The sequence below is a fragment of the Bos mutus genome, chromosome 5 (genome assembly GCF_027580195.1).
Source record: "Bos mutus isolate GX-2022 chromosome 5, NWIPB_WYAK_1.1, whole genome shotgun sequence".
Lineage (NCBI taxonomy): Eukaryota > Metazoa > Chordata > Mammalia > Artiodactyla > Bovidae > Bos > Bos mutus.
The window spans coordinates 63,187,886-63,207,528 of record NC_091621.1 but is presented as its reverse complement, the minus strand read 5'-3'; the positions used below and the strand labels follow the sequence as shown (position 1 = coordinate 63,207,528).

At 41.8% G+C, this 19,643-nt stretch overlaps 1 protein-coding gene across 1 annotated transcript in view; it reads right to left on the bottom strand.

Moving 5' to 3' along the window:
• PAWR (pro-apoptotic WT1 regulator) overlaps positions 1–13,137 on the bottom strand; it is a 128,303-nt gene extending 115,166 nt beyond the window's left edge. The window contains exons 1-2 of the mRNA XM_070370973.1: positions 12,762–13,137; positions 11,619–12,291 (exon numbers count right to left, since the gene is read on the bottom strand). Coding sequence (XP_070227074.1) covers positions 11,619–12,143 — 525 coding nt within the window. The 5' untranslated portion in view covers positions 12,144–12,291; positions 12,762–13,137. The remainder of the gene's footprint in view (positions 1–11,618; positions 12,292–12,761) is intronic.
• Between the last annotated feature and the right edge of the window lie 6,506 nt (positions 13,138–19,643).

The following is a 19,643-nucleotide window of genomic DNA, read 5'->3' as shown; positions in this document are numbered from 1 at the left end:
CAACATGTGGGCACTGGCACCCAAAAAAATGTGGAGTCATATCCAAGTTTGCCAGTATAACCTTTGGGCAAGTCACAACTTCTCTGAGGCTGAACTTCCTCATCTTGTAAAATGAGAAAAAAAAGAATTTTTTTAAATCTGTGTTGTGAGCTAATGCGAAGACGAGGAAATAATGCACAGGAACCCCCCAGCACAGTGCTGGGCACACAAGTATGCACACAATATAATGCTATTATCTCCTGGTTCTGGGCCTTGTGTTCGTGTGTCCCCTCTGCACTTGGGAAGCCCTCATTAGTCAAGCCACCATATATAAAGCCCTCCCTGACTCCCTTACAGAACTGGTGGCTCCCTTTTCTGAGCTAGTTCAGTACTTTGTTCTTTTCTCCATCATAGTTTTTATAACACCAAATTGATAATTACCTGCTATGGGCTGAGTGAGTGTACTTCCCTAACATCCCTATGTGGGTGGGGACCATCAACTCCAATGTGATACCAGAAGATGGGGCCTTGGGGAGGAGATTAGGTCACAAGGCTATAGTCCTCATGGATGGGATCAGTGTTCAGATAAGAAAGACCCCAGAGATCTCCCTCATCCCCTTCCACCCTGTGAGGACAAGTGAACTAGAAAGCAGGCCCTCAACAAAGGCAGATTCTGCTGCAGCCTTGATTTTGGACTCTCAGCCTCCAGAACTGTGAGAAATGAACTTCTGTTGTCTATAAACCACCCAGTCTATGATACTCTTATGATAGCTGCCTAAACTAAGACAGTATTTTTTTTTAATCCCTGAGAGAAGAAGTTCCTTAAAGACGGGTGATAATGGATAACGTGACTCACTGTATCAGCTAGCCCTGTGCCTGGGGCACAGAGAAGGCTGGTCAATGTTTTTGAGTAAACCAACTGAAAAAGAATCTACCAAAAGTGCTGCAGCCCCCAAGGGAGAGGACTGACAAAGGCAAACGCTTGAGAAAGGTTGCTGCTGCTAAGTAGCTTCAGTCGTGTCCGACTCTGTGCAACCCCATAGATGGCAGCCCACCAGGCTTCCCCATCCCTGGGATTCTCCAGGCAAGAACACTGGAGTGGGTTGCCATTTCCTTCTCTAATGCAGGAAAGTGAAAGTGAAGTCACTCAGTCGTGCCTGACTCTTTGCGACCCCATGGACTGCAGCCCACCAGGCTCCTCCACCCATGGGATTTTCCAGGCAAGACTACTGGAGTGGGGTGCCATTGCCTTCCTCAAAAGAAAGGTTAGGTAGCATGAAAATCGAAAAGAAGCTGTCGCGTTTGGCAATTATAAGGCTACAAGCAAACTTGGCAAAATCGATTTTTAAGAAGTAGTGAGACTAAGCAGCGAAATGGGAGTTGGCAGGTGGAAACAATGCCTTTAAGTTGAGCAATTAAGGAAGAAAAGAAAGTTGAAAGGTGAAGGAGAATTAAGGGAACATTCCTTAATGGCAAGATGAGAGAGAGAGGTTGAGTATTTAAGAAGGAGGAATAAAATCAGCAAGATTCTGAATAGTAACCAGGATAGAGCTGAAGGGCAGGTGGGAGAGAGCAACACTCAGCTGGAGTTAAGAGTGAGGCTGACAGACAACTTCAGTTTTAGGAGTAGTCTGGGAGTACCAAATTAATACTTTTTTGTATGGAAGAGATGATCTCTAAAGACTTTTCCAGTTCAAAACATCCAGTTATGTAATTTTCAAATGCCAATAAAAAACCTCTAAAATCCATCCACTGTTTTCCTTGTCCACTACCTGTGTCCTAGCAATCAGTATAAACTCTTAAACAAGCATTCTCCGTTCTAGACCTTTCTCTACCTCATTACCTGGACTTTACATATTAGATTATCGGATTTATGATTATGCATACAGATATGCATTTCCCAAGTGGTGCAGTGGTAAAGAAACTGCCTGCCAATGCAGGAGATGCAAGTGACATGGGTTTGATCCCTGGGTCAAGAAGATCTCTTGAAGGAGGAAGTGCCGATCTACTCCAGTAGTCTTGCCTAAAAAATTCCATGGACAGAGGAGCCTGGCAGGCTACAGTCCATGGGTTGCAAAGAGTCAAGACACTGAGCTCACACACACACACACATGCATATAGATATAGACAGAAATATAGATGTACATGTATGGGCATACACACACACACACACACACACACACACACACACACATACTGTAACACTTGCTTAGAAAACTCAATTTGCTCCTAAGCAACTAGTATGTTACGGAACAAGTTAAGCATAACCCAAATTTCACATTTGCTTCTGTACAACTGCAAGAAACACTAGGTAAGCAGAGAAAACACAACTCAGCTGCAAAGAAACTCACAAAATACACACACCACAAATTTCCGCCATGCAGCTAAGTTCACTGCATGTGTTATGAGCCACACTCCTCTGAATCTGGTGTTACACTTTCAATCCAACTTCAGATGACCCTTCTTCCATCACTTCACAAATTGCAACCCTTTGGAGACCCACTTCTATAAGCAAACTTCAGCGCTTTTACAAAGTCATGTCATATTAATTCGAGTACTTTTATATTTCTTAACCATTTAACATGTATAAAATTGCACTAGTCCTTACAAGGTTTCTGTCTTTTCACATGTCACTGACAAAGTTTTTGAGTGTTACTCCCCTAAACTCCATTTTTCCATATGCCCTATGGTATTTAATCATGTGACTTCTGCATACCATGTTGAGTTTTATGAACTTATAGGCTGAGTTACAGCTTACACACACTCGTAATTACTACAGTTCTACTCAGTGTCCCACCAAAATCAAAGGCAATAGAGGAGATTAAAAAAAAAAATCTCTGGGCATCCTTCACAATTATCTGAAGGTGCCCATACCTATAAGATGCTTTGAATGACCCAAACATTTTTCTTGAATGATTCAGGAAACACAATATATGAAAAGAAATAAATAGCTGTTTAACAGTAGGGTCTTTTCCCAATAAAGCAATGCTTAAATATTTTAATATCAAACCACACAAACATATCTGTTCCTAAAGACAGAAGTATATTGGTGGTTGTCTGAGGCTGGAAGGAGGGTAGAATGGAGAGTTATTGTTTAACAAGTATAAAGCTTCAATTTTATAAGATGAAAGAGTTATGGGGATGGCTAGTGGTAATTTCTGCACAACAACCTGAATGTATTTAATAGCACTCAATAAAAATGATTTAAGATCTTATGTATGGTATTTTACCCCAATTTTTTAAAAAATCCATCCTTATTTTTGAAGAATAACACCATAAAAGTACTCATAATGAAAGACTAAATATACATACAAATCTGTATAGTGTGGCTCCATTTTTTAATGGAGACAAAAGATTAGAAACAAATAAAATGTATAAGATAAGAGTTGACAGGTTTCACTATCTTCTTCTGTATTTACACAGGAGAACTACAAAGAACACATTACTTTTTTAACACAGTTTTTACCAGCAGGAGGAAAAAAAATAAGTTTATACAAATCTGGTTCGGATCAACTTTTGCTTGCATTATAAAATATCAAGAAGTCTTGTCAAGAATTTGAGACTTAATGCAGCTTCTTTGACTATGTCAGCTAAAATATTTTTTAATCATATTTCTCAAGCACCATCTTCTGAATGTTAATTTTGCTCTTCATAACTCAGATTTCCATTTTTTTAAATACTACTAATATACTGCAAAGAATTCCAAAAGTAATAGAAAAATCATTTCATACAACCTGAAAATTTCTCAAACAAATAAGATTAAGTAGTTCACTTATATGCCCACAGATTAGCTGAATATTAAAAGGTATCTTTTAAAGTTAATTTTATTACAAAACTTGTTTTCAACTGTATCTCAAACTGATATTATTCTTATTTATCTTATTCAGTTAGTATCTTACAATTAAAAAAAAAAAGTCTGCAAACAAAATTTAGCAGTCACAGAACTGTAATCTACAACATAAGTCCTCTCCTACCTGCTCATTTCAGCAAAACTCTAAAAAATATTCACTTTCAGAACACAAGGGCCCTTTTTCTTTAAATTCAACTTATAAAGCAAATAAAATTATTATTGAAAAACATTGTAACCCATACAATTCTGGTGAAGGAAATTTCTAAAGACTATCATGGAATAAATGTTTATTAACCAATTCATATGCTAAGTTTCTAACTCACTGGAGCTGTTTTTACCCTTTAAGTAAATAATTTTACTGTTTTTAAAAATTAAATGTTCCTCTAACTTCACTGTGACATGGAGCCTGGTATATTTGTAAGTAACCTAAGGAGACTGTAATACATGGCTGATGCTCAACTGTAACACCAGTCTGTATGCAGCTATAAACAAAAACGCATATGACTTACACTGAAAGCTGCCTCAGCAATAAGCAAATATGTTAAGAATCAACTGGCTAGTTATGGGTGCCAACAGGTCAAATATGTAAGAGTAGTAAACAAAAGGGAAAGACTTCACTTGAGAATACTTTAATAAGATGGACAAAACCTGTTTCAAAGGTTTGAACTAATTAGTAAACATTTACAAACATACACTTTCCCTTAAAAGAATACAAAAAAGAAAAATGAGTGAACATAAAGTTCAAATTACACATTAAGTATTAGAGGTTTTTACTGGAGGCGAGGCTTCTTCAAGAAGCCAGGCAGACACATTTTGTACTAAATATATGACGTTACATAGATGTTTAAGAAACTCTCAATTTCCAAGTATCTCAAGTTGCCTCTGTTAAAATATCTATAAAGTTCTTAATTAAGTGGAAAAAGTAAGAATGTTTAACATCCCTGTAAGAAATTTCCATTAGACATCAACAACTACTTATCAATGTATTATACCTATATAATAACTATAATTCATCATTTAGTCATTCTTAAGCATTTTCAGAAACATTATCTCACAGGACTACTAAATGAATTAATAAAATAATGAGTATAAATTTCATTTCACAGATCAGTAAGCCAGTATAAGAATTTTAAGTCAGTTCTTGAACTTCAGTACAAGAATCACGTGAGCATATGTTAAAACGAAGTCTCAGGTAACTCTTCCCTGAGGTAGATCCCAGAAATCTGCATTTTAAATAAATAACGTAGATGATAATGGTACAGATACCCCCATCCACAGCCACATCTTTTAGGACCCTGACTTAAGTAATAAATGACTAAAGACTAAAGTTTAATCGCCTAAAACTCCATGTTTACTCTGAATCAAAGTTCCCAAATTTTTTTTGCAGATCTCCATGAAAGATATGTAAAATTTTAAACAAGCTGAACTACTACATTCAGTTAAATTATGTACCTCTTATACTAAATTCTAGTAAAGACAAGTGGTAGTAGAGGTCTAAGTTTTAAGAAACTAAAAACAGAAGATTTTACAATTTCATTTTCTCTGTGAAATGCAGGAAAAGCAGACAGTATATTAATTTAATAACTTCTCCTGTTGAATACTGTTGCATTTTACTGAGTAGGAAGCTAAAATTTACCACAAAAACCACAGGTTCTATGAACATAATAAAAAATTAAGATGAAAATGTAAAAGCACTTAGAGCACAACTTTGTGAACATACTAAAACCCACTGATGTACACCTTAAAAAGGTGAATTTCATGATATGTAAATTATACCTCACTTTTTGAAAAGAACAAAGTGTTGGAAAATTTCAAACTCTAATATTTCCAGTAATTTTAAACTTCTAAGATGTCAGCACCACTATTAAAGAGCATAATTATTTTCTGACCCATATCACATGTGCTGTAAACCAGTGGAGAAATAACGAAGAGCGTTCGTAAGGCCACTAGCTTGACAAAAATTTTAAATAAGAATTTTAATGCCACTGTTTATGTATTTATTTGCTCTTGAATTTTTCCAAGAAAGTCCCACTTCATCTGTCTTTTGTAACATGGTCATTTTCAAATTCTACAGTAATTTATTAGCTTCTTATAAAATAATCTTTGTATTTCTTAAACTGGGTATATACTTATACAATACAGTGAAATATAATAAAATAGTTCTTAAGAACCAGGCTTTGAAGACAGATTCTCTTTTGCCCCTCAGGCAAGTAACTGGCCCTTTCTGTCCCATTTCCCCATAGGCTGTAGTAAGAATTAAATGCACCAATACATATAAGGCGCTTAAATCAGTGCCTGGGTGCTTAATAAACATACCATATGTATCATCTGCTTTAACTACATAATTATTATTTTTATGGAAAAAGGCCTCTCAGCTTAGAAAACTCATTAAAAATTCTGATAATACTAAATGTTTCAATTTATCAATGAGCTCAACATTTAGAAAGGCTAGGACTAAAATCTTATTAAGAAACCTCAGTATTTACCCTGTATCTACTCTATTCACCACTCCAATTTTCTCCAACTCTGAATCACTATTAGTCCTTCCCCTGACTCATCGCATTGAAAGGTAGACAGTCTAGAATATAATGGGCATACCAAAAGGCATTTCTTAAGCTTCCTGGATTTATAAGACTTACTAAGTGGAACCTGTCCTATATAATGGTTAATAAATATGCTGAATAATTGCCACTTAAATTGTGTTCACTTAGAAGAGTTTCTATATATCAAATGTTCCTTCAAACTATGGAGTAGGTGTTATAATCCCATCTTGACTGAAAAACAAGGTATCACTTACGTCAAATCAAAGATCCACACTTTCTGACTGCTAGCCAAAAGCAGGTTTGTATTTTGCTGATGATTCAGTGTTCAAAATTTTGCTAAGCAAACTACGGAGTACAGGGTTAGAAGCAAAATCTGAGCCTACAAATTTGACCTTAATTTCTATTCAATTTCATACTTTCATTGTTTTCCCCATTTATATGTTTAAATCATTTAAGATAAACCTCTAATAAAAAGTTATTGAAAAAAATCTAGAGAAATAAGCTAAATAATGCAAGACTGATTAACTCTTTAAAACTCCTTTTTCCCTAGACACACACGTACACAAAAAACCAAAAACTTTTAAAATACTACTCTACCATTTGTTCACTTCCCATGTGATCTTGAGTCATTTAAACTCTCTAAGCCTCCATTTTCTCCTCTGGAAATGAGGATGAAAACAGTATAACTACCACTGGGGATTGCTGTGAGCATTAGTTGCTGCTGCTAAGTCACTTCAGTCGTGTCCGACTCTGTGCGACCCCATAGACGGCAGCCCACCAGGCTCCCCCGTCCCTGGGATTCTCCAGACAAGAACACTGGAGTGAGTTGCCATTTCCTTCTCCAATGCATGAAAGTGAAAAGTGAAAGTGAAGTCGCTCAGTCGTGTCAACTCTTAGCGACCCCATGGACTTCAGCCTACCAGGCTCCTCCGTCCATGGGATTTTCCAGGCAAGAGTACTGGAGTGGGGTGCCATTGCCTTCTCCGCGAGCATTAGTTAAGACAACACATAAAACACTTAGCTGACCACAATGAAAACAGTTAAGTTTCAATAAATTTTAACTTTTATATTTAAATCCAAATTTTAGTATCATTTGACCTCTATCTGAGACTTCCCAGGTGGCGGAAGCGGTAAAGAACCAGTGTGCCAATGCAGGAGATGTAAGAGATTTGAGTTCAATCCCTGGGTCAGGAAAATCCCCTGGAGAAGGAAATGGCAACCCACTCCACTATTCTTGCCTGGAGAATCCCACAGACAGATGAGCCTGCTGGCTACAGTCCACGGAGTAGCAACGAGTTTTCATGACTGAAAGCGACTCAGCGCTAGATCTCTATCTATTGAAAGATTATATTTTCTATGAAAACCACCTCTGTTAATCCATTCATGCACACCTGCTGCTGCTGCTGCTAAGTCACTTCAGTCGTGTCCGACTCTGTGTGACCCCATAGACGGTCACACACAGTGAGCCCCACCAGGCTCCCCCGTCACTGGGATTCTCCAGGCAAGAACACTGGAGTGGGTTGCCATTTCCTTGTCCAATGCATGAAAGTGAAAAGTGAAAGGGAAGTCGCTCAGTCGTGTCCGACTCTTCACGACCCCACGGACTGCAGCCTACCAGGCTCCTCCATCCATGGGAAACGGCAATAACCTCACAAGCACTCTGAAAACGTGGGCATAAGCGTCGAGGAAGCCTTCCCCAACTAACCCTCTTGAGTTAGGTACCCTGCTCAGGAAACAGCCTGTACTTAACACTGTACTACTCAATACAGTTCCCTGTATTACTTAAGAACCCTTTTGTGGGCAAGGCCTGTGTCCTATTCATTTCTGCATCCCTAGAATGAAACCCAATAATTCTAAATCCTGACTCACATGGGGAGCTTATCAAAATATTAATACCCGGGATCCATCCCAGACCCATTAAATGTAAGGGGTCAAGGAGGGAGAAGGCAAACAATCAGCAAAGGGGAAGCATTTAATATCCTCACATAGTGTTGATACCCTGCCACAGCTAAGAACCACTGCACTTTGACATTTAAAAAACTATACAAACAGGTATATATGCATTTATGTGTGAATATATGTATAAACATATAAGTAAAGAAATGTCTCAGTTCAAGACCCTCAACCTCAATAGCTACTCTTAGCCCCATCATCTCTTTCCTTTAAACAGACAACAATTTTAATTAACAATTAGCTACATGCTGTGTTAAGATGGCTTTTAAACTGTTAACTCAGTGCGTACTTAAGTTTCTTCATGTAATTATGCCTTCTTCCTAGATTACAGTCTTGCTACTTGAAAATATACACTGCCTTATTCTTATTTTCTCCAGAGTGCTTGTGATAGTGCCTTGAACAGAGACATGTAATAAATATGTGGCTCATCCAATAAATGTATAAAAAATATCAGCAGTATGTTACATTCGTTATCCAATTCAGGCTAGTACTCAAAAAAAACAGAAAAGGTAAAAATTTATAAAAAAGTTTAAAAAAAAAAACTCTTACTTAGTAAACAAGAGCAACTGAAGTTTATCTCATTAATGAGCATCTGCATATTTGCATTTATTATAGCCATCACATGCAGTATCCCCCCACCACCTACACTTCAGGATTCTGAACTGCTTCCTTACTAAAACTATCTTCCAGTTGCTTGTATCATCTTTATCTGCTGTCAAGTTCTTTTGTAACAATTTTATAGTTACTCTGTAATTAGTAAATAAGTTAATGAAAGTCACAACACATGTTTTACACAGATGCTTAATAAATACTTTTGAAGAAATTTAATGTTTATCAAACACTAAAACAGACTGTCTGCATGTAAGTTACATGCTAATCTACTAATATAAACTTGGTTGGGAATACTGCCTGAAAATAAGAGATTAGTCATTCAACACTATATACATATATATATATATATAAAAACTCTACTTTTGAATATTGACTGATGATCTTCTTATATTTTATAGTATTATAAAATATTTTATAATATTTTTATATTTCTATGCCTGAAAATTTCATAAAATATTACATGACTTTAAAAAATAGTAGTGCTAAACTGTATTATACAAGAAACTCCACAGCAACTGGCATTTACAATGTTGAAACTACTAAGAGAAATAAATGGCACATGATTAACATAATCTGAAAGACTTTATTTTTTTAAAAACTTGAAAATATGGGGAGGAGGAACTCAAGAAACATGCCTGCTAATTAGATACTCTGGTAAAACATTACCAAGTTTTGTTGGGTCCTACAGCATGAAACAGATAGAGCCATAGTTACCACAAAAAGAAAGCAGTACTCAATTCCCTATTCAATAAAAAAAGGTTCAAATTCCACAGACAAAAAAATGGTACCCTGGGTTGTTTGTTTTTAAGGAAGATTAAATTTAGGAGTTGCCAACACCCAAACGAAAAACATTCCAGAGTATTAGACTCAATTGTAACAGGGAGTCATCTACATTCTCAGCACTGTGTTCCCTTACCCAAAACACGAAAATTAACAAAGGATGTTTCTTAGGACCTCACAAGATACACCATACTTATTTCTCCCAGTAAACATTACCCTTGTTAAAAAAACAAACACAAAAAGGTATTGAGAAATAACAATTTTAGCACATCCAGCCAGACAAAAAAATGAAGTTTTAACAATCTGCCAAGAGATCTCCCAAAATAAGATCCCTGTCAAATGAACAATGAGGAAAAGATTGGAAATGACAAATTATTTTATTTGGACCATCAGCTATATTTAAAAATACGCTGAGGAATGTAACTTTTCCAAAGCCTTGTCTTCAGTTTCCCCTTAATCTTCATATTTTTAACTTAAAAAAAAATTTTGATTACCACTAGAAATTTGATTACCACTCTCATGAATTCCTTTTAAAGCAATTTAATGAATAACAGATCTTTTGTGCAAGTAGCAAACCACAGAGGACAGTTTTGCCGGCTGATAAAAATCTTCCTGAAACATGCATAAAAATACACCCTTCAAAGACAAACTGATTTTCTAGGTATGGAAATCATATTAAGACTCAAAAATTTGGTATGCTTGATACACACCCTAACTTATTGCAGATGTTTTTATCTGAACCACAATTAAAGTTGGTGAATTCTTACTATTTACTTACTGTGTGTCAAAATTGAATAAATTAGAAGGCCAGGAGGGGAAAAAAAAAGGTTAAAACCTTACAGCCCATGAGCAAAAGATGCAACTGCTTAGGGTGAAAGAGGATTGTTCAATCACTTCCCCAAGCCGGTGAGTTACTATTAAAGCAACTAAAAACTTGTTTACGATTGTTCTGTTGAGTTGAGAGAAATGCTGTTATACCATAAGTAAAAAAGTTTCACCAGGCATTCTAATGGGAAGATGCTGCTGCTGCCCACAGAAATGTTTATGAGACTGCTCAAAAAACAAACAAACAAAAAAAAATCAACCACCACTCCCCCCGCTCCAAAAAAAATTCCCAAACCTACCACAAATGTTTTCCAGAATTCATAGGGTCAAATACTTCAACACATGGAGAGAGCAAAAGAACTGTGGGTTGCTAGAGCGTTCCTATTGTCCAGAATACCACTCAGGAAAAAAGTGTGTGTGTGTGTGTGTGTGTGTGTGTGTGTGTGTGTGTGTGTGTGTGTGTGTGTGTGTGTGTGTGTGTGTGTGTGTGTGTGTGTGTGTGTGTGTGTGTGTGTGTGTGTGTGTATGTGTGCGTGCGCGCGCCCTATTTCCAACAGCTGGTGTATATATGAAGTAGTACATATGCTCGGTTGGATATACTTATCTTGGGTTCATTGAAAGATAAAGCTGTCTGGGGTAGTGCTAAGGCCAAGTTTTCTTTACAGGTGCTGTTAAACACTGCTAAGAGGGAAGAAGAGATAAACGATCCGATAACTTAAGACCGACACCTGGGAAACTAGAGTACGTCGTCATCACCGTCCACCAATTTTTCTAACTGATCAAGCAGAAACGAAGTAGGCAAGTTTTTAAGCCCCATGCTATCCTTCCACCAGTAAAAAAAAAAGGCTCTGGTGTCTGAGATCTTAGCCAGGAAGCCTGAAAAGCACGTGTCCGACTCTGGGTTGGGGAACTTCCCAGGAAGCGTTTGTTGAGAGTAAAACTCCATCACCCCCTGCCTGCCTACTCAGAGAAAGGCTAAGAAGTGCAGGCTCGAGGGGGAAAGCTCTGGGTCCCGGAGAGAGAAGACCAGGAGGCGGCAGCCCTCCCAGGTCCGGCCGCGGCCCCGCCCGGCTCACCTCTGCGGCGGGGATGTTGACCACGCCGGTGGATCGCCGCTTCTCCCGCAGCTTCCTCTTCTCGATCTGTCCTTTGCCTTTCCTGGCGCTGGGGCCCGAGCTCTTGCTCTTCTCCGGGGCGCAGTCCCGCTCCTCCTCGCCGCCCCGGGCGGGCGCTGCCCCCGAAGTGGCGGCGGCGGCGGGGGGGGACTCGTCCTCCGGCCGCCGCGGGCCGGGGGCGGCACGGCTCAGCTGCGCGGGGCCCACGGCGCAGTTCACGCCCCCGGGGCCGGGGGCGGCAGGTGCGGCGGCTGCTGTGCCGCCGCCCGGGAGGTTGTTGTTGAGCTCGTTGGCCGCCGCGGCGGCGGCCGAGGTGCCCAGGGCCCCCGGCGGGAGCTTCCCAGCCGCGTCGCCGGTCCCCCCGGCGGGGGCGGCCGGGCCCGGGGGATTCTGCTTGGCGCGCATCTTCTCGCGCTTCGCCTTCCACTCCTCCAGGAAGTCTGTGGTGCTGCCGCCGCCGCCGGTCCGGTAGCCACCGGTCGCCATATTCCCAGCGGGGCCGGCCGGGCTCTCACCTCAGGCCGCCCGCCCCGACTCCGGCCGCCGCCGCCTCTCCCTTCCCGCCGCCCGGAGGAGGCGAGGGAACGACCCCCGGGCGCTGGGGCGGCTGCGCCTCCCGCCGGGACCCGCTGGTCTGCAGGGGAAACACAAAAGGGGGCGGGGAAGGGAAGCGTGAGGTCCTCGCCCGGCTCGAGGGTCTGCCCCGGGGCCGCGCCCCTCAGGGCCCTCCTCCCCGAGAGCGCCCCCACTCAGCCCCGCAGGCGAGGAGTCGCCGAGTCGCCACCCCGCCGCCTTTCTCCGACGCACCTACACGGCGGGGCCCGGACGGTAGCCGCCCCTGGAGGGGAAGAGAGAGGCAGGGTCCCCGTCTCCGGCGGTCGCGGGGGACCCGAGCCAGACCCGCCACCTGTCGGCCCGTCGCATCTCCAGCCCTCGCTCCGCTCCAGGGTGCCAGCCGCCGACACCCTCACCATCGCGGGGCGAGGCGCCGAGCCCCCTGACCGACTCGCGGAGGAGGCGGGACGTGTCCTGACTCAGCCGTCCAGCCGAGTCCAGGCGCACAGGTTCGCGTGGAGAGCGCGCAGTGCCCCGGAGGCCCCTTACCTGAGCGGAGTTGTGGGGGGGACGAGGATCGGGGCTGGGAGCAGGCGCCCAGGTGAGCCGAAGCGGCCGCGCGCGAGAAGCCACGGCCAACTCGCCGTCCGGAGCCCGCGGTTCTCCCGGGCTGGGAGGGAGGGAAGGAGGGAGGGGAAGGAGCCGAGCCGAGCGACGCCGAAGGGCGGGCGGAAAGGACCGAGGCGGCGCGCGAGGGGCGCGGCGCGCGGCGGGGGGCTGTGCCCGCCGACGCCCCGCCCCACGGCGCTCAGGTGCGCGACGCCGGGTCCGGCCCGCCGCCGCCAGCCCCGCGGACGCCGCGGCAACCACGCATTCCTGGGCGCGCAGCCGCGCGGCGTCCGGCCTCCGGGCGCCTCCGACTCTGGAGCGCGAAAGGCCCTGCACGTCGTTCTCCGCCTCTCCTGTCTCCCACCACTCTTCCTTTTAAGTACAAGACATCCTCTTCCAGGGAAAAATCTCAAATGCTGCTGGCTAAAGGGGAAAAGGCAATCAACTGGTGATGATTTAGGGCCTGACTAGCCAGGATGGGAAAAGACTCTCGCCTCTCTTTTCCTCGTCGCTGCCTCCTTTTCAGATGCACTAGGGTGGCAGGCAGAAGAGTAGGAAGAACTGAAACCCAGGCCCCCTCCTTCTATGTTTGTGGTCTCAGGTGAGAGTGTCGGCTGAAAGGAGGGGCTTCAATTGTCAGTGTATTAAGGCTTTACGGTTATCTTAGGCTTGCAGGAACAAAATGTTAAACTCATATTAAAATATATTGTATCGGCGATCCCAATCAAATTGGAGTTTCCTCTTAACTCTCTCTACACCTCCTCTTCACAGATAGTGAATGCAGCAGCAAAGCTTCCTCCCAAAGTCTTAAAGCTGCTTTGAGGCTGATTTGATATGAGCTGGGGCAGTGATTGTCCCTGTTCTTCTGCCGTTAACGTGCCATAGGATAAATCTTATCTTCGGATTCAGATCATCTCAGACTTCTGGATCAGGGTAGGCTGAACTGCCACTATCAGGCAGCTCCGGAGGCAGACTGCACTGTATCAGAGTAATGCCAGGGCACATCACTGTCAAGTGTACGGGCACTGAGTCACATTCTTACCTAACGTAAATCTTTCTTCCTACTTAGTACTACCTGTTTTGCCCAGGTGGCACATGGTGCCCTCCGCGTGGGCCTGCCCAGGAATAAGGACAGGACACAGTGATTCACATGCTGTTTATTTGTCAGAGGGGAAAGTCACCCCGTTCTCCTCTTTGGTTTGTCTGCTGGGAGTGAACATGTGGATAACCCGGATTGAATTCTGGAAAAACCCTTTAAAAAATTAAAGGTCTTCCTCGGGAATCGGTTTAAAAGGCTGAGTCTGGCTGGTACCAACCTGGGTGCGCCACTTGAAACTCATCTCAATGATTCATTGCTCTGTTTTCTGAGTTTTAAGGGCAGGAGGGCAGGAGGGAGGAGGTTTGGGCATTAAATAGGTTCACGTTAATATGCTTTGTAACTTCCCAGAGGATTTTCTCTTGGAGGGACTGCAGGATATAGTGGAAAGAGGATATAATGTACCTGAATTCAAACATAAAAACAGCTGAGCGATCTTGGGCATACTCTTTAAATTCTCTGAAACTCAGCTTTCTTTACTTTAAAGCCAGTAATAACAGCATATATTTTTAAGTTAAGAATTGAGCATTGCTTGGTCAAGGAAAACACTCCGTAAATATAGTCTCTTTTATTAATAGGATATTGAACAGAATCCTGGGTTTCTAAAGGCGAAGGGAGATACAGACCAAAAAGATAAGGTACTAAATACGTATTATTAACTTGAAAACAATAGATCCTGAACGAACTTGGATAACACTGCCACATAATTTATCAGTGCATCTCTTAGACCAGTTCTCTTAGTATTAACAAGCGCTGAGTCAGGAATGTTGGCTGCTATTGACGTGTGACTTTGGGAAAGTTGCTTAACTTTTGTGCCTCTGTTTACTTACATACAAAATGGGGATAATAATACTTCCTACATTGTGAGAGTGCTGTGAAAGTGCGTGAGATCCTTAGATAAAAGGTAGTATGTGAGTACCAGAGTAGTTATTATTAGTCTATAAAGTGCCCTAGGAATCATGGATGAAAGCAATTATTGAGGTACAAAGCACTGTATATTATTATTGTTTATTATATCTTTTGTCTTTACCTTACCATTCTCAATATTCCCAAAGATATATTTCACAGCCAGACTGCTTCCATCATTGCATCAAAATATTGAGCTGAGTCAGTTCTAAATTGGCACGCTTGCATGTCATCAGTCTTTATGTACAGCGTTCTGATGAAATAATCCTCAAAGACTCCAGGCCTGTTTTCTCACCTGGAGCACTGTGGACCTTTGGGACTGGAGAATTCTTTGGCGGTGTCATCCTGTCCATTACAGGATGTTTAGCAGCATCCTTGGCTTCTGTCCTCTAGAGACCTACCAGGAGTTGCCTCCACCCCAGCTGTGACTTTGTCAAGTATTTCCTATATGTCAGTCCCAAACTTTCTTCCTCTCAATGCAGTTAATCATATCAGATGATCGGTTGGTTCTCGTTTTCTTAGAGGGATCTCTCCTGGAGCTCTCCACCCACTACTCTACCCTGGACTGACTTTTAAGCCTCATTGTCTGTGCTTATCCTGGGATTATACTTGCCTAACATCCTAGGAATCATTTCCTATACAGACTCCTTGTTTCCTGAATTCCATATTGTCCTCTTTTCCCTTATTTTACTTGAGTACTCCTTCAGTATACTCTGGAGATCAGATTGCACATTTTTGGAGACTGTGTATGTTGAAAACTGTTCTTCCTTTGTCTTCACACTTGGTTAATAGTTTGGTGGGGCTTAGAACTCTAGGTTGGAAACCAATTTTCCTTTATAATTTTGAGGGCATCACTATATTGTCTTCTAATTTCCAGAGTTACAGTTGCCAGAAAACCAATGGCATTCAGATTCCTTTGTCTTTTCTCTCTAAAGTTTTGGAACTTCTAACCCATCTTCTTAATTATCTTAAAGGTTTGCCATGGTTTATCTTTTTTCATTATATGTTAGGCACTCAGTGGGCCCTCTAAATCTGCCCTCTGGCCTTCAGCTGGGAGATTTCCTTTTCTTATATCTTTGGTAATTCTTCCCTTCCATTTCCTCTATTCTCTTTCTGGAACCCCTGCTAAATAGATGTTGAATTTCTAAGTGTTCCCTAGTAAGTATTTGTCTTTTCTAGTTTCTGTCTGTTTGGCATGTTATTCTGTTTTCAGGGATATTTTGTCTCTTATTTGCCAGACTTTCTATTAAATTTTCTGTTTCTGTCACCATTTTTTCTGTGATCTATTTCTTAGTCTCTAAATGTTCTTCTTCCATATTATCCTGTTCTTGTATCACATTCATTCTCTTTTCTCTTTCTAAGGAAATTCCTTTAACTTTTCTTCTGCTGGTCCTGCACTGCGTCTCTTATCTATATGTTCCCTTTCATCTTCTTGATTATTTCAGTCTTCATTTTTCATTTTCCTGTTTTCACCTTGTCAGTCTGCTATTCATTCATATTTTATTTATTTACTGGCCACTCTGCATGGCCTGCAGGACCTTAATTCCCTGACCAGATCAAACCTGTGCCCCCGGTAGTGGAAAGGCACAGTCTTAACCCCTGGACCACCAGGAAAGTCCCTGTTATTTTAGACTGAAGCATTGAAAAGTTGACTGGATGCTCTTCTCTCAAAAGGCAGAATTGGCTGACTGATGGTCCCCATTTCGGGAGCTGGTATTTGGACCCAGGTGTTTTGTGGAGGCCTGTGTCAATTGTCAGCATCTGGCGTTTTCTCCTGGCCACATCAGTTTCCCAGAAAGAAAGTGCTTCTGTCTGTGACACTAGTTATCAACTGTTTCAAGTGCCAAGTAAAGAGAAGGGACTGGGGGAGCCTCAAAACTCAATATGCAGATTTCACTCAGTCCCTATGTTGAATGCCTGTTGGGTTCAAGTTCAGTACATTTGTAATTCCAGCAGCTCCAGCGCATGAACTTCCAGTCCTCTACCAATATCAGGAGAGACAGCCTCCTTGTTATTAGGCCTTACAGAGAGGACTTGAGAATCTAATTGTCCTTTATGTAGATTTTTAGCCAATCCTTTTTTTTTTTCATTCCCATTCTTTCTTCCCTTTCTGAAGTATATGCTGCTGCCTCTAATTTCTGAGCTTTCTTCTTTAGGACATAAAGGAATCCTTGCTGACTTTGTCTCTTGAAGGTGGTTAGAATTCACCTTTTTTTTTTTCTCTTCTAATGTCTGTTTTTCATCTTCCATCTTCCAAAATTTTGCTGTCATTTCCCATCCTCTTGGTTGTTACTGGTTTATCACTTTACTTTCATTTTAGTGAAGTTACTTGAGGAGTAGCAGCGATAAGTGTGTTCAGCCTGTTATGTTTAACAGGTCTAATGTATCCATTTTGCAGATTTCTAGATACTTTCACATCTGATCTGTGATGAGGCTAAACAACTAGAGACCTCTGCCTCTTATTCTCACCCTGATTGAAGTACATCTTAAGTCCCTATTGAGTGACAGTATTGGAAAGAGCTCTATGAAATGTACTGTTTTCTGGAGGCTGTTTATGAAAATTGCATCACATAATGTTCCCAGGAAAAAATGTCTGACATTAATACTAAGAATAGTTGAATTTCCCTTTGTTACTTTTTTAACCATCGTAAAACTATGTGTTTTATAGCTAGAAAATATTCCCTTTTTCCATCGACTGCTGTTAAACCTTACGCAAGATTTGTGGCCTATTTGGGGAAGATCTAGGTTTTGTTGTGTCTGAAGCTTATAAAACTTAGGGCATTTTTTTAAGGAAAAGAATAGATTAAAAAAATAAATGTTTAGAATGAACAACTTTTAAAATTATAAATATTAACAAATTGAAAAGTGCCATAAACATCACAAAAATCCAGAAAAATCCTGTTTCTCTGCATTTTTATGATTGATTATGAGTTAATGCATGAAGTATCTGGCTTCATACATGTATCCTGTATTTGTAGTACACACATACATAGATTTGTGCACCATAAATGCTGGAGCTCTGATAAATTCTATTTGTACTATTTGCATTAAAAAATAAAATAATATATCATTTTACACCTTGAATTATGAAATACATTACTGATAGAAGAGAACTTCTGTTTTGACTGGATATCAGTGAAAGCAGAATCTTCTGCTACTTTTACACCTCTAATGATTAGAGCTATTTCCCACAGACTGAATGTAATGCCATCAGACTTGCCGCCTCCTACAAAAAACAACCTCCTTGCTGCTTTCATCAACCAAGTTTCCAGTCACTCTGACTTACTAAGGACCTCTGCTCCTGGCTGACTATCTTTTTCTCCTTACTATGTCAGCTCTTAGTGATAATATGTACAAAGATTATCCAATATTGGGCTTCTCAGATGCTTGAGCTCCTCACTTCCAATCTCATTCTCTCTTTATCCTTCTGTAGCTAGCCATTCCCACAGTTACGTCATCAACAGTCAGCGCACCTCCAAACTGTCAGTGTAAACATCCCATTTTTCAACCATTCTTCTTCCTATCCCTTAATCTAGTACCCCCACTCCAGCCAATTTTTAATCTATTGATCCCGCCAGTTTTTCATTATCCAGCACGCCTTTTTCTTGTCCTAACTTCCTTTCTCAGCTTAGATTTTAAAGCTGGTCATTATTAGCCTCTTCTATGCCTATACCTGCTCAGCTACTGCTACTGCTGCTGCTCAGGTTAAATTAAAAATACTGTGGCATCCTTCCTATGTGTGCCGCTCAGTCACTAAGTGGTGTCCGACTCTTTTGCAGTCCTGTGGACCATAGCCCGCCAGGCTCCTCTGTCCATGGGATTCTCCAGGCACAAAAACTGGAGTGGGTTGCCATTTCCTACTCCAAGGGATCTTCCCGACCCACGGATCGAATCCACGTCTCTTGTGATGGCTGCTGCTGCTGCTGTTAAATCGCTTCAGTCGTGTCCGACCCTGTGCGACCCCATAGACAGCAGCCCACCAGGCTCCTCTGTCCATGGGATTCTCCAGGCAAGAACACTGGAGTGGGTTGCCATTTCCTCCTCCAATGCATGAAAGTGAAAAGTCAAAGTGAAGTCGCTCAGTCGTGTCCGACTCTTAGCGACCCCATGGACTTCAGCCTACCAGGCTCCTCCGTCCATGGGATTTTCCAGGCAAGAGTACTGGAGTGGGGTGCCATTGCCTTCTCCACTTGTGATGGCAGGTGGATTCTTTACCACTGAGCCACGTGGGAAGCACTGCGTGATCGTAGTCTCAACCGGAAAACCAGGCAGCACGTACTGTCTGGCAGTCCTGTAGTCTGAGTAAGTTTGTTCTGTGCTGCAGAATGAGTAGTTCACATCAGTCCCTTAAGCCTCCAAAACCTCCTCATCCCACCCTTGCTCTCAGTCGATGAACTTGCCTTGCCATTCATTGACTAAAGTAGGACCTACTAAGTAGGACCTTGCTAAGACACGTCTCCCCACTATCTGGATCTACTCCATGCCTCCTTACTTTTAAATGAAGTTCTCAGCTCCTTTCAAAGGCAGTCCTGCCATCTGTATCTTTCCCCTTTCCAGGGCTTCGCTCCTACAATTTAAGTCTCCTCTCATGCATAATCAATTTCTTCTTTTAAATAATTCCCTTCAACATACAAATGTGCTCTGTATTAATCCCCTCTGTATTTGTTTTCTACTTACTGCTGTAACAAGCTTCCACAGACTTGACATCTTCAACAACATGATTTTATCACCTTACAGTTCTGTAGATGTCTTACAGGGAATGGGTCTTTCTGAATTAAAATGAAGGAACCGGCAGTGCTGCATTCCTTTCTGGACGCTCT